The sequence below is a fragment of the Bufo gargarizans genome, chromosome 1, assembly GCF_014858855.1.
Source record: "Bufo gargarizans isolate SCDJY-AF-19 chromosome 1, ASM1485885v1, whole genome shotgun sequence".
Classification (NCBI taxonomy): Eukaryota; Metazoa; Chordata; class Amphibia; order Anura; family Bufonidae; genus Bufo; species Bufo gargarizans.
In genome coordinates, this window is record NC_058080.1 from 643,366,793 (window position 1) to 643,381,094 (window position 14,302).

At 44.6% G+C, this 14,302-nt stretch overlaps 1 protein-coding gene across 2 annotated transcripts; it reads left to right on the top strand.

Annotated features, from left to right (window-relative positions):
* Positions 1-63: 63 nt before the first annotated feature.
* LYSMD3 (LysM domain containing 3) lies at positions 64-14,086 on the top strand. Of its 2 annotated transcripts, none has more exons than XM_044291410.1 (3): positions 64-200; positions 9,359-9,654; positions 12,946-14,086. In XM_044291410.1, the coding sequence occupies exons 2-3, from the start codon at positions 9,364-9,366 to the stop codon at positions 13,450-13,452; spliced, it is 798 nt and encodes a 265-aa protein (XP_044147345.1). In that variant the 5' UTR covers positions 64-200; positions 9,359-9,363; the 3' UTR covers positions 13,453-14,086. The 2 variants fall into 2 exon arrangements, with proteins under 2 accessions (XP_044147345.1, XP_044147351.1); XM_044291416.1 differs by having other exon boundaries at positions 102-200; positions 9,380-9,654.
* Positions 14,087-14,302: the final 216 nt, after the last annotated feature.

Consider the following 14,302-nt stretch of genomic DNA (forward strand, 5'->3'; position numbering starts at 1 on the left):
TGGCACCAGGTGGACTCAGGCGTCTACGTCACACGTACGCGCAGGAACGCAGGCGAGAACGTCGCTTGAGGACGTGGCTTGAGGGATGCGCGTTCCCCCTGGAAGCTTCCCATGGTCGGCGGGGGCGCGGAGGCAGCAATAGTGGAGTGGACGGTGGCCGAGAGGAGTCCAGCGAAAAGAGCGGAGGCCGCGCGATGAAGGTGAGAGTGGGCAGTGCCAGCGAATGTCAGCACCTGCTGTTCAGTAAAGTCTCTGTAGCGGTACCAGAGGGTGAACTGTTGTCAGAGTGCGGTTTATAGGGGTGGCATTCAGATGGTTGTCGGACTCTGGTACTGGTGGCTTCATATTAAATGTGTGGAAGTTCAGCACTAAGTCTTTGTAGTGTCCAGGGAGGATTTTAACTTATAAAACCTTTTTTTACATAAATCTATAACTGGTTATTATGTATTTTTTAGTTTCCAGCTGACACATAAATATTCAGCATGTGGTGTCAGTGACAACTGCTACCGGTGCTGTGACATTGCAGGGCGCGCAGTGCGGTATGATGGAAGTGACTACCGGTTCAGCCTGTCCGTCCTGTGTCCCTCCTTGTCAGCAGTGTCACTCTTCATGTGACTCATTACAGGGAAGATCCATCCAGAAGTGATGTTCTCCTCTGCAGCAGGTGGCCTGTCAGGGGTCTGGGGGGGGGGGGTTCTCTAGAGGGTCCACGCTGAAGCAGGTGGCCTGTCAGGGGTCTGAGGGGGGTTCTCTAGAGGGGCCACGCTGCAGCGTTCTGATCGAGCCGCAGTCCAGAGGAATCCATTAGGTTGTATGCTGGCACTAAATAGCTAAAGGGGTTTCCCAGTGCTTCAGTATCTGATCGGAGGGGTCTGACCCCCTGATACCCATGCCCGTCAGCTGCCGGAGGGGTCTGACACCCACGCCCGTCAGCTGCCGGAAGAAGCAGAGACCTCTTCCCTCTAATAAACGTGATGTCACGTGACCTAGGCGCAGCTCAGTTCCATTTAGTTTCAAAAGTCTTTCCTTTGGGTTTTAGCATCAGAAAGTAAAAGAATCCTAATACATTTTGCATTATAAAAGGTAACAAAAAAAAGGTAAAAAAAAAATCATGGATAAAAACATAAGTAAAGGGAAAAAATCTAGTAACATTTCAAGAATGAAACAAAGAAGTAAACATTGGAGCGCAGTGGGGATTGTAAATCATCAGTTAATAAAATAACTTTATGACATTGAGGGTGTTCTATAAAGTAATACAGTAGCGGAGCTCCGTAGAATGAGGGGAGGACCGCCAGGGCTCCCAGAGCTTCTCAAAGGCCGCATAAGTGTCGGTACATCGTTCAAATAGAAGTATCTTATTGAGTCTATCTAGTACAGCCTGGAAACTAAGTGAGGCCGAGCGCCATTTAAAAGCTATATGAATTCTGGCAGCTAAAAGAATGAATTGGGACAGCTTAAATTTAGCGAACGTCAACCAGGACGGTTTGTCCCCTAGGAGGCAAAGCGGTAAGGAGACAGGATACTGACAACCCAACACAGCAGACACAAGGGAGCAGATTGTTCCCCAGAAGTTTTTAACTAGTGGGCAGGTCCACCATACAGTCAGGTCATAAATATTGGGACATCGACACAATTCTATCATTTTTGGCTCTATACACCACCACAATGGATTTGAAATGAAACAAACAAGATGTGCTTTAACTGCAGACTGTCAGCTTTAATTTGAGGGTATTTACATCAAAATCCGGTGAACGGTGTAGGAATTACAACAGTTTGCACATGTGCCTCCCACTTGTTAAGGGACCAAAAGTAATGGGACAGAATAATAATCATAAATCAAACTTTCACTTTTTACAACTTGGTTGCAAATCCTTATTACAGCCTGAAGTCTGGAACGCATAGACATCACCAGACGCTGGGTTTCATACCTGGTGATGCTCTGCCAGGCCTCTACTGCAACTGTCTTCAGTTCCTGCTTGTTCTTGGGGCATTTTCCCTTCAGTTTTGTCTTCAGCAAGTGAAATGCATGCTCAATCGGATTCAGGTCAGGTGATTGACTTGGCCATTGCATAACTTTCCACTTCTTTCCCTTCAAAAACTCTTTGGTTGCTTTTGCAGTATGCTTTAGGTCATTGTCCATCTGCACTGTGAAGCGCCGTCCAATGAGTTCTGAAGAATTTGGCTGAATATGAGCAGATAATATTGCCCGAAACACTTCAGAATTCATCCTGCTGCTTTTGTCAGCAGTCACATCATGAATAAATACAAGAGAACCAGCTCCATTGGAAGCTATACATGCCCACGCCATGACACTACCACCACCATGCTTCACTGATGAGGTGGTATGCTTAGGATCATGAGCAGTTCCTTTCTTTCTCCATACTCTTCTCTTCCCATCACTCTGGTACAAGTTGATCTTGGTCTCATCTGTCCATAGGATGTTGTTCCAGAACTGTGAAGGTTTTTTTAGATGTTGTTTGGCAAACTCTAATCTGGCCTTCCTGTTTTTGAGGCTCACCAATGGTTTACATCTTGTGGTGGACCCTCTGTATTCACTCTGGTGAAGTCTTCTCTTGATTGTTGACTTTGACACACATACACCTACCTCCTGGAGAGTGTTCTTGATCTGGCCAACTGTTGTGAAGGATGTTTTCTTCACCAGGGAAAGAATTCTTTGTTCATCCACCACAGTTGTTTTCCGTGGTCTGCCGGGTCTTTTGGTGTTGCTGAGCTCAGCGGTACGTTCCTTCATTTTAAGAATGTTCCAAACAGTTGTTTGTTTTGGCCACACCTAATGTTTTTGCTATCTCTCTGATGGTTTTGCTTTGTTTTTTCAGCCTAATGATGCCTTGCTTCACTAATAGTGACAGCTCTTTGTAACTCATCTCGAGAGTTGACAGCAACAGATTCCAAATGCAAATAGCAGACTTGAAATGAACTCTGGACCTTTTATCTGCTCATTGTAATTGGGATAATGAGGGACTAACACACACCTGGCCACGGAACAGCTGAGAAGCCAATTGTTCCATTACTTTTGGTCCCTTAACAAGTGGGAGGCACATATGCAAACTGTTGTAATTCCTACACCATTCACCTGCTGTTCATGTAAAGACCCTCAAATTAAAGCTGACAGTCTGCAGTTAAGCACATCTTGTTTGTTTCTTTTCAAATCCATTGTGGTGGTGGATAGAGCCAAAAATGTTAGAATTGTGTCCATGTCCCAATATTTATGGACCTGACTGTAAGTGTAACATAGTACCCTCGGTATTGCAATCACGGAAGCATCTGGAGGAAACATCAGGGTATATGCGGTGCAGTCTAGCTGGAACCATGTAGGTCCTATGAAGTATTTTTATAGATATTTCAGCTAAGGTGGTTTGCCAGGAGCCTTTAGTGAGTGTCTGGGAGCACTGGGGCCATCCAGAAGTGGGGTATTCTACCTCCAAGTTCTCCTCCCAAGCTTTCATGTAAGGTAACTTGGAACCCTTGGCTACACCATTAAGTATTCCATATATCCTGGACAGTAGACCTTGTTTGTATAACGAGTAGGCTATAGAGCGTTCAAAGGGAGTATAGTCGATGGTGTCAGTAGGCGTTTGAATAGAAGATAAGAATGAGAAAATCTGCTTGGCATTGTATAGTTCTCTCATTGGAAGGTTAAACCTCTCCCTGAAGTCAGCAAGAGAGAGAAGCTTACCTCTTACTAGGAATCTGTGTAGAGTGCATAATTTATTGGATTTCCATTTCCAGCAAACAAATGCATGGCCTTGAAGGCCAGGCAGAAATGCGGGATTTCCCAAAACCTTAAACCTGACCGACCTCCAGAGCAATAACGAGTAGTGGGATAGTAAAGAGTTGGGCCGGACATTAGACGGTAATGGACGGGTTGACCAAATCAAAGACTTCCACGAATATGGGGCAAATAGGGTTTGCTCCAACACAATCCACAATGGTCATTCCTAAACCGAACAAAGACCCTTTACTGCCCTCTAATTACAGGCTTATCTCCCTACTCAATTTAGACAATAAAATCTTCACTTCTATCCTAGCTTTTCGTCTTAATAGGTTACTACCTGATATCATACACAATGACCAGGTGGGATTTATCGCAGGTAGGGAAGCCCCGGACAATAGTCGAAAAATATTGAATATAATACAAGAGGCTAACAAGACTCATACACCTCTAGCTATTTTAGCTCTAGATATCAAAAAAGCTTTTGATACCCTAGATTGGGATTATCTCTCCAAAGTTATGACCATAATTCAGTTGACGGGCTAGCATCCTATCATGTTTATTAGCATATTTATAATAATAGGAGGCAGTCCAGCGGAGAGCGTTCTCTGTGTTGTTAGACAATAGCATATTCAGTTGTAGCTTAGTGTCTTTTACTGCTTTAAGCAGATACAGGGAGGGGCGTTAGATGAGCTCTAATTAATCTACCTAGCTTAGCTTCTAGTGCAAGTTGCATGGAGTCCCTCTCCTTTTTTAGCCGGGACGCTACTCCCACCAACCTGCCCCTAATAAAAGCTTTGTGGGTAAGCCATACTAACATAGGGTTAGTCTCTGGAGTGGTATTATCAGCAAAGAAGTTCTGCAGATCAATGTGGAGCTGCTCATGAATGGCCGGGCGAGTTAAAAGTGATTTGTTGAGTCTCCATGTATAGGGAGCATGGCTGGGGCCCGTGAGAACTAATTCTACCATGACCATATCGTGATCAGACCAGGGTGAGACTATATGCCTAGAGTAAAGTAAATAGGGCAGGACGGTCACAGAGGCAAGAATCATATAAATGCGAATGTATATATTATGTGCTGGGGAATAGTAAGTATAACTCCTCTGCGAACCGTTCTGCTCCCTCCAAGTATCAGCCAGCGAGAAGGATTCCATTACCTGATGGATTTGGACCGATACAGCTGCTAGGCGAGGCTGGGGGAGGGGAGAAGAGCGGTCCAAGACTGGTTTGTAGACAAAATTTAAGTCCCTGCACCATAAAAGTTTATGATAAGTGAGGGGTTCAATAATCCTCCTAATATGGCAGAAGAAGGCTATGGGGTCTTCCATCGGGGCATATACATTAGCTATACACAATGTTTCGTCCCTATAGGTGCCTACCAAGATCACATAACGACCCTCGGGGTCTATGATAGATTGTGTTACAGAGAATGAAAATGAGTTTTTAAGTAAAGTAGTTACTCTTCTACTTTTAGAGCGGTATGTAGAGGAAAAAAACCTTGTGTAGTGTGGGTGGAAATATTTTGGGTGTGAGGAAGCAGTATAGTGCCACTCCTGCAAGCAGAGAACGTCGGGCGCATGCCTCTTATAATTAAGAAAGGCTGTTTTGCGTTTTTGTGGGGAATTGAAGCCCCTCACATTGTGGGTTATGATTTTACACAACAAAATGGAAGGTAAGAAAGCTAATGTATGATAGGGGGCCCGATTACTCCACTGGAAGGAGCCCACCCGCACCTCCCAACTAGGCCATGACTTGCAATTATTTAAAAGAGAGAGCAGATTGATCCCCATAAGTACAATCCTACAGTAAAAGAAAAACATAGAAAACAAAAACATTAAGTAACTGGGTCGGCACAAAAAGGTGAGCCAAATGGATAGAGGCAATGGCTTAACATAGCCAATCACACTCCTCCAAAGGGTCTCAAATACAAGGGCAACATGATAGTCCAACCCGCCGAATCCCTGTGGGAAGAAAGGTTAGCGGCATATATAAACAATGAAAGAGAGGCTAGGGCCCAAGAGGTAATAGACAAAAGAGCAAACTTGCATCGTTCATCTTTAGATATAATAAGCTCCGCTTCTCTAAAGAGTGATGAACTTCAGAAGGCTGTTCTCAGGAGGCTGGGGAGCGCGGGAATGATTATGTGTTAGCTGGAACTTTTGTCCAAACCCTGGCTGGGCCTTGAGGCCTAGGCGGCGCAGACGGTGGTTGTTGTTGGTCCAGCAGGATCCCTGCATGTTGAAGAACCTCACATCCTTCCAAAGGCGAGTGCACCATGTGGGTACGAGAGTTCAGCTGAAATGTTAGGGCACACGGAAACCCCACATTTGTAGCGGATCTGAGCCTTCTGTAAAGCTTGTGTCACTGGTCGCATTTCTCTGCATTTACGGAGAGTGGAGGGAGCCAGGTCAGCATATAGGTGGACAGATGATGGGAGTCCCGGTAGGTTGGAGCTGTTCCGGGCCGCTGTTAGGATTTGGTCACTCACCTCCGGGTAATGACATTTGAGGACCATATCCCTCGGTAGGTCTGGAGTGCGGGGTTTACCTAGGGCCCTGTGGACCCAGTCCATTCGCAACTGATCCGCTGAAGCCTGAGGGAGCAAGGCCTTGAATAACGAGAGCAGGGTTGATGGTAAATCAGAAAACAATTCTGGCAGACCCCGAATTCTCAGGTTTCCCCTCCGTGACCTGTTTTCTAAGTCCTTAATCTTGAGCTCAAGTGCGGCCAACTGGGCAGCTTGGGAGTTTATATCTTCCCTGTCTGCTCCTAGGGCATCAGATATCTCATCAGCACGGGTTTCAAGATTCGACACTCTGTTTCCAATGTCCTGAATTTGGCGTGAGAACTCGGCTACCACCTGCGAGAGTTCGGAGCGGAACAGTGAGGCAATATTCCCGAGGTCCCCCTGGCCTTGATCGTGAGTCGCATGGACAATTGGTGGTCCACTATCAGTGGACGAGGCAGGGCTGGCAGGAGACACTACCGGATTTGCCATGATGGATTGTAAAGTTAGTCTGAATAGTTCCAGAAGCGTCTGTGACGGATTTGGCATACCGGCAACTTTTGTCTTGCCCTTGGTGCGGGTCATTCTTTGGGACCCTAGCATAGATAGAAATTGCTGGTGGAGCCTTTAGATCAGCGGTAGAGCGGGATTAATCCGGTGGGTGGTGCAGGGCTCACAGAAACATAATCTTCCTATAAGCGGCGGAATGTATATTTAAAGAGGACCTTTCATCAGACTAGCTCTAGTCTCCCTAGCTGTGAGCGCATTCAATCAGAGCGCCCCTCTCTTAGCCAGGGAGAATGAGCTCAAGGATGTCTACACGCTCAAGTTCTCGTGATTCTCACGAGAACTTGAGCTCATTCTTCCTGGCTAAGAGCGGGGCGCTCTGATTGAATGCGCTCACAGCCAGGGAGAAGATAACCACTCCCAGGGAAAATACAAGTCTCCGCCTAGTATAACTGAGTCGCCTCATTATAATATAAGGAGCCAAAATATACGGGGCCACCAGTAGACAGTTCTGTAGAAAAATAAAAAAAAAGTGCCATGGTATCAGTGGGGGCCGCCCTATAAGGAAGGATAATAATTAGACTAGAGCTAGCCTGATGAAAGCACATAAGGCTCTTCTCTCCACCAGGCTGTGAGGGAGCAGGGCAGGCAGCTCCCGCACAGCCCATCTCTCCTATGCTGATGCTCATTTGTAAGAGCGCTGCTAAGGGAGATTTCAGCCCCAGTTTTCTACCACAAATAAACGTTTTCCCTGAATAAAGTATATTACAAAAATGTTCCCTGTCACCGTCCCTAGATATTAGCAAAAAAAAATTCAAATAAAAAATGAAACGGCAGTTACCCTTTAAGACCAGACAAAGTATATATATTCTTACCAGGGCTGCCAACCGTCCAGAAATTTCTGGACAGTCCGTAAAGATAGGTGACTTTTTTTTTTCCCGTGTCCATGAAAAAAAAAAATAGATGTGTCCATGATTTTTTTGAGGCTGGTAATACTTGGCTCAATTATTTTGGTGGTAATTCTCATCATTTTACAGCTCACAGTAAATGCTGGTATTGACATAGCTTCCTTCACATCACCGTTATGGGGCAGGAAAACGTAAAGGACAAACTGAGCAGAACGGAGCCCACGGGCCCCATAGACTATAATGAGGTCCGTTATGTTTCTACTCAGAAGAAGAGTTTTGAATCGGAGACAAGAGTCCTGCACGCACAACTTTTGTCTCCGCTCCAAAATTTTCTTCTAAGCGGAAACATAACGGCTCCGTTCGGCTCAGTTTTGTGCCGAATTCATCCTTTACGTTTTCGCTGAACGGTGATGTGAACGTATTTACAGTATATTGAGCTATAGACATGGATTACTTTTAATCTTTATCATTTACTATGGTTTCCCAAATTGTCCATAAATATTGTCTGTCCGTGATTTTTGGTAAAAATTCTGGTTGGCAACCCTTCTTAAGTCTCCCTGGTTCTCTCTTAAAGGGGTTGTCTCACTTCAGCAAATAGATTTTATTATGTAGAGCAGTGTTTCCCAACCAGTGTGCCTCCAGCTGTTGCAAAACTACAACTCCCAGCATGCCCGCACAGCCAAAGGCTGTCCAGGCATGCTGGGAGTTGTAGTTTTGCAACAGCTGGAGGCACACTGGTTGGGAAACACTGATGTAGAGGAAGTTAATACAAGACACTTACTAATGTATCGTTATTATCCATATTGCTTCCTTAACTGGCAGGATTCATTTTTCCATCACATTATACACTGTTCGTTTCCATAGTTACGACCACCCTGCAATCCATCAGTGGTGGCTGTGCTTGCACACTATAGGAAAAAGCGCCAGCCTCTCTGGTAGCTGGGACCATGGCACCTGACCACATATAGGCTGGTGCCTTTTCCTATAGTGTGCAAGCACGGCCACCACTGATGGATTGCAGGGTGGTCGTAAGCATGGAAATGAGCAGTGTATAATGTGATGGAAACCTGAATCCTGCCAGTCAAGGAAGCAATATGGATAATAACGATACATTAGTAAGTGTCTTGTATTAACTTCCTCTACATAATAAAATCTATTTGCTGAAGTGAGACAACCCCTTTAAGAGAGAACCAGGGAGACTTAAGAAGGGTTGCCAACCAGAATTTTTACCAAAATGCCATTTGCTGTAGTGGGACAACCCCTTTAACATTTATGCCTCTTTTAGAAACAGCAGGGGGCGCTATCGGAGAGGAAAATGTACATAAAAGACTAACAGTTTTTGCATATATCCTGCAGTAATACATTATTAGAAACACCCTATCCCTTGCATAGTAATATCCTTTATGGGATAACCCTGTTAATATTTGATTACGTTTTGTGAATACAGCCTCACATCCCGGTTTCAGAGATCCAGCTCAAACACCGGCTGTCGGCCAGACAAAAAAAAAACATTGCATGCAACTGGGCATTTATGCCACAAACCGTCTGGACCTCATTGCAGTCAGTGGGGGTCCTGCGAGACCCAGCGGGCTGCTCTGTGCCGGGACAGCCTGTCAGATCTCCGAATGGAGATGTGAACGATTACTTCTTCTGTATCCCTGTTGGATCCACATTTCATCTTGTATGTATTTCTGAAATCTAGCCTTGATGGTCCCTCCTGCAGATGAGCTGAAGATGGCCGGCAGACATGAGGCTCGGAGTTACCTGAAACCAGCATCGTCCACGACCTCGGGTCACAGCTATCACTTTGCCTCCATGGCTAACTCTGAGAATGACGTGTCAGAAGAAGAGGCCGAGGAATATGAACTGCGACCACGAGGGAGAGAGAAGACGAGGAGAAGCACGTCCAGAGAACGTCTTGATGACATTATAGTTATCATTAAGGACATTGTGGAAGGGGACACATTAAATTCAATATCTCTACAGCATTGTTGTACTGTAAGTACTGACTCATCCGCAGTATATGATCACACTTTTTAACCCTTGCATGACCGGGCCTAGAAAGGGATTTTGTGCAGGTGGTGGTTTAGTGACCCTAACTTTTATTTTTATTTTTGAGTACCAAAATATTGTATGCAATGTTTTTTGCTTGACGCTTTGGACTTTTTATTGGCATGTGTTTTTTTTTTTTTTAAGGTTTAATTTGGGGGGAAACCGCTAATTCTTATTTTAAAAAGTCATTTAAAAAAATTATAGCTATTTATTTCTTAGGCTACTTTCACACTTGCAGCAGAGGAATCCGGCAAAACGTACGCCAACTTATTGCATTTTAAGACTGATCAGGATCTTGATCCGTCTTACAAATGCATTGCAAGAACGGATCCATCTGTCAGTTTGTCATACGGACATACTGATCTGTTTCGATTTTATTAATTTTTTTCACATTTTTAGATCTGGATCCAGCACTAATATATTCCTATGTGAAAAAAATGGTGCTCAGCCTTCAGTTTTTTTGACCAGAGATAGCATGCTGCGGTTTTATCTCCATCCTGAAAAGTCAAAAAGACTGAACTGAAGACATCCTGATGCATCCTGAACGGATTTCTCTCCATTCAGAATTCATGGGGATAAAACTGATCAGTTATTTTCCGGTATAGAGCTCCTAGGACAGAACTCTATGGGCTCTTTCACACTTGCGTTGTCCGGATCCGTCGTGTACTCCATTTGCCAGAATAACACGCCGGATCCGGAAAAACGCAAGTGAACTGAAAGCATTTGAAGACGGATCAGTCTTCAAAATGCGTTCAGTGTTACTATGGCAGCCAGGACGCTATTAAAGTCCCGGTTGCCATAGTAGTAGTGAGGAGCGGGGGAGCGGTATACTTACCGTCTTTGCGGCTCCCGGGGCGCTCCAGAATGACGTCAGAGCGCCCCATGCGCATGGATGACGTGTCCATGCGATCACGTCATCCATGCGCGTGGGGCGCCCTGACGTCACTCTGGAGCGCCCCGGGAGCCGCACGGACGGTAAGTATACTGCTCCCCACTACACTTTACCATGGCAAACAGGACTTTAGCGTCCCGGCAGCCATGGTAACCATTCAGAAAAAGCTAAACGTCGGATCCGGTAATGCGCCGAAACGACGTTTAGCTTAAGGCCGGATCCGGATTAATGCCTTTCAATGGGCATTAATTCCAGATCCGGCCTTGCGGCAAGTGTTCAGGATTTTTGACCGGAGCAAAAAGCGCAGCATGCTGCGGTATTTTCTCCGGCCAAAAACCGTTCCGGTCCCGAACTGAAGACATCCTGATGCATCCTGAACGGATTTCACTCCATTCAGAATGCATTAGGATAAAACTGATCAGGATTCTTCCGGCATAGAGCCCCGACGACGGAACTCTATGCCAGAACAGAACAACGCAAGCGTGAAAGAGCCCTAAGTCAGAAAAGAAAAACGCTTAATTATAAAAACTGACTCAATAATGAATTGTTGATATGGGTTCCCTATTTTGTGACAATTGTTTTGATATATAACATGTATAGGTTTGAGTGAACAGCGCCACTATGGGGACGGTTTCCATTAACAACGACATTTTAATTTTTTTTTTATTTGTATTTTTTTAACTTATATTTTAATATATTTTTAGCACAATATGTTTGGCATAATATGTCCCCGGGAGGTCATTAAGAGACCTCTGGAGGACCCTTTTTTTTCCCCCACTGTAACTGGGGCATCCACAGGGCCCCTGTAGGGGCATTACATAAAGACAGAGCTGATCAGGATCTCCTTAGACCCTGCCCAGAGGTACCCGGCGGTCACGTGAGCACCAGGACTAACAGAGGAAGCAGCTGGGCCACTTCCTGCTCTCCCCCCTGTGCTCATGCAGTACTCTCCTACTGGCACAGTAGAAGGCAGAAGTGTAAGGCCCCTTTCACACAAGAGAGTTTTCCATGTGGGTGCAATGCCTGACTTGAACGCATTGCACCCGCACTGAATCCTGACCCATTTATTTCAATGGGTCTGTGTACATGAGCTTTTTTTTTTTTTTCACGTATCAGTTCTGCGTTGCGTGAAAAACGCAGCATGTTCTATATTCTGCATTTTTCACAAAGCCCTGGCCCCATAGAAGCGAATGGGGTTTTAGTAAAAAAAAAGGCATTGCATCCGCAAGTGCGGATCCAATGCGTTTTTCACTGATGATTGATAGGAGATGTTGTTTGTAAACCTTCAGTTTTTTTTATCACGCGTGTGAAAAAAACACATCAAAACACAATCGAAATCGCAGATAAAACTGACTGAACTAGTTTGGAAATGGTGCGCGTTTCACTGAACGCATCCGGACCTAATCCGTCACGCTTGTGTGAAAGAGGCCTAATAAACCACTCCTGGGTCCCCGCTGTGTCTGTCAGACCCTAAGGCCTCTTTCACACGAGCGTGACGGATTAGGTCCGGATGCGTTCAGTGAAACGCGCACCATTTCCAAACTAGTTCAGTCAGTTTTATCTGCGATTGCGTTCAGTCATTTAGTTTTTTCTGCGCGGGTGCAGTGCGTTTTGATGCGTTTTTCACGTGCGTGATAAAAAACGGAAGGTTTACAAACAACATCTCTTAGCAACCATCAGTGAAAAACGTATCGCACCTGCACTTGCTTGCGGATGCAGTGCGTTTTTCACGCAGCCCCATTCACTTTTTTTTTTTTCAATGGGTCTTTATTAAAAATATACAGCTGTTCTGTTACAAAGGGTTTACTGTCCAGCTGTGTGAATGGTACATTCACTTTGTGCCGGTCATCTAATAAAACCTTTGGACAGCTGCTTTGGAAAATAAAAGGTGGAATCTGATTGGTTGCTTTGGGCAACGAAGCCAGTTCTACTATGCACCAGTTTGATAAATGACCCCATTTGTCTCTAAAATTACTAGAAGGTCATAAACACTTATTTAAGCCACATTCTTATCACTAATAAGAAATGAGCTATAATGAGTGTTTATAAGGTCAGAGATGAGCGATAAGGAGCCGTAAGCTGAGCTGCCTGATGGAACAGAGTAAAAATTCAGATCCTGCTACTAGAGATTTTGATAAAGACCAATTGAAAAAATATTTTTAGCTCCAAATTAGTACAATGCAATAATAAAATAAAATGCCCCCAGAGATGTACATAGCCTTCAATACTATTCCTTACATACTACCTGTAGAGCTTTAAAATGGCAGTCACATATTCACTTATATTTAATTTACATATTTTGCATAGTCTGTATTTGATTTTTGCTATAAATTCTCTATCCACAGGTCGCAGACCTCAAGAGAGCCAACAACCTCATTAATGAACAGGACTTTTACGCCTTGCGGTCAATAAAAATTCCAGTAAAGAGGTTTAGTTTACTGACCGAGACCCATTTTTCCCCAAAAGGAAAGATGTCAAGGACTGTGTCTACCCAGCCTCCTCTAGAAGCCCAGGAACTCTACCCAGCACTTGAAGGACTTTCTAAGGAGACTGTTGATTCTTTCTTACAGGAAGTAGACAGAGACATTGAACAGATTGCGAGGGTCACAGACATGAAGAAGGAAAGTCTGCACGAAGTGGTCTCCGCCCTAAGTCAAGAACTCCATTTTGAAACGGAGCCTAAAGTGGCCCGACCAAAAGATCCTTATCATGGAGCGGACTGGGGCTTGGGCTGGTGGACAGCAGTTGTCATTATGGTCATTGTGGGAATAATCACACCAGTATTTTATTTCCTTTATTATGAAGTTCTAAACAAGGAACCACCTGAATCTAACTCATCCCACATAGGCTGATTTTTGCACAGTTTGCTGTTGAATTCAAAGTGCAATTATCCTGTGAGGCAGAACCAGCCTTGTATCCTTGTGAGAAGGAATGGACTGCCGAGCAGAGAAAACACTTTAAAGGGTTATCTCATAAGCTACACTTAGCACCTGTCCATAGCATAGGTGGTAAGTGTCTGATCGTTTTGGATCTGAATGCTGGTACACCCATTGATCACAACAAGAGGCGTCCCCGTTTGAATGTAAACTAAAGTGCTTGACTACCTCCGTCTATGCCGTAGACTTTGAATGAAGCAGTAATGTGCATGAATGACCACAGATCCTTTCAACCTGAGGACAAGTGACCTCTCTTCCTGTCATCGGTGAGGGTCCCAGCAGTCTGGTCCCACGTGATAAGTGTTAATTTTGAGACAACCACTTTAAGGGTAGTATTTTATTTACAGAAATTTAGGTGTTTTTTTTAAGCAGAAAAGTTAGCAGCCAGATGATATTAAACACTCTACAAACACTGCCTTTGGCCAACTTCACATGAGAAATACGCTCCGTGTGTCAGAGGTATTTCTCGTTCTAAATGCATTAGGCCTCATGTACACGACCGTATTTTGTTTCCGTGTCCGATCCGTTTTTTTTTTTTTTTGCGGATAGGATCCGGACCCATTCATTTCAATGGGTCCGCAAAAAAAAACGCGGACAGCACACAGTGTGCTGTCCGCATCAGTATGTCCGTTCCGTTGCTCCGCCCAAAAAAAATAGTGCAGGTCCTATTTTTTTCTAGTTTGCGGACAAGGATAGGCATTATTACAATGGATCCGCAAAAAAAATGGATCCACAAAATAAACGGATGCCATACGGAACGTCATCC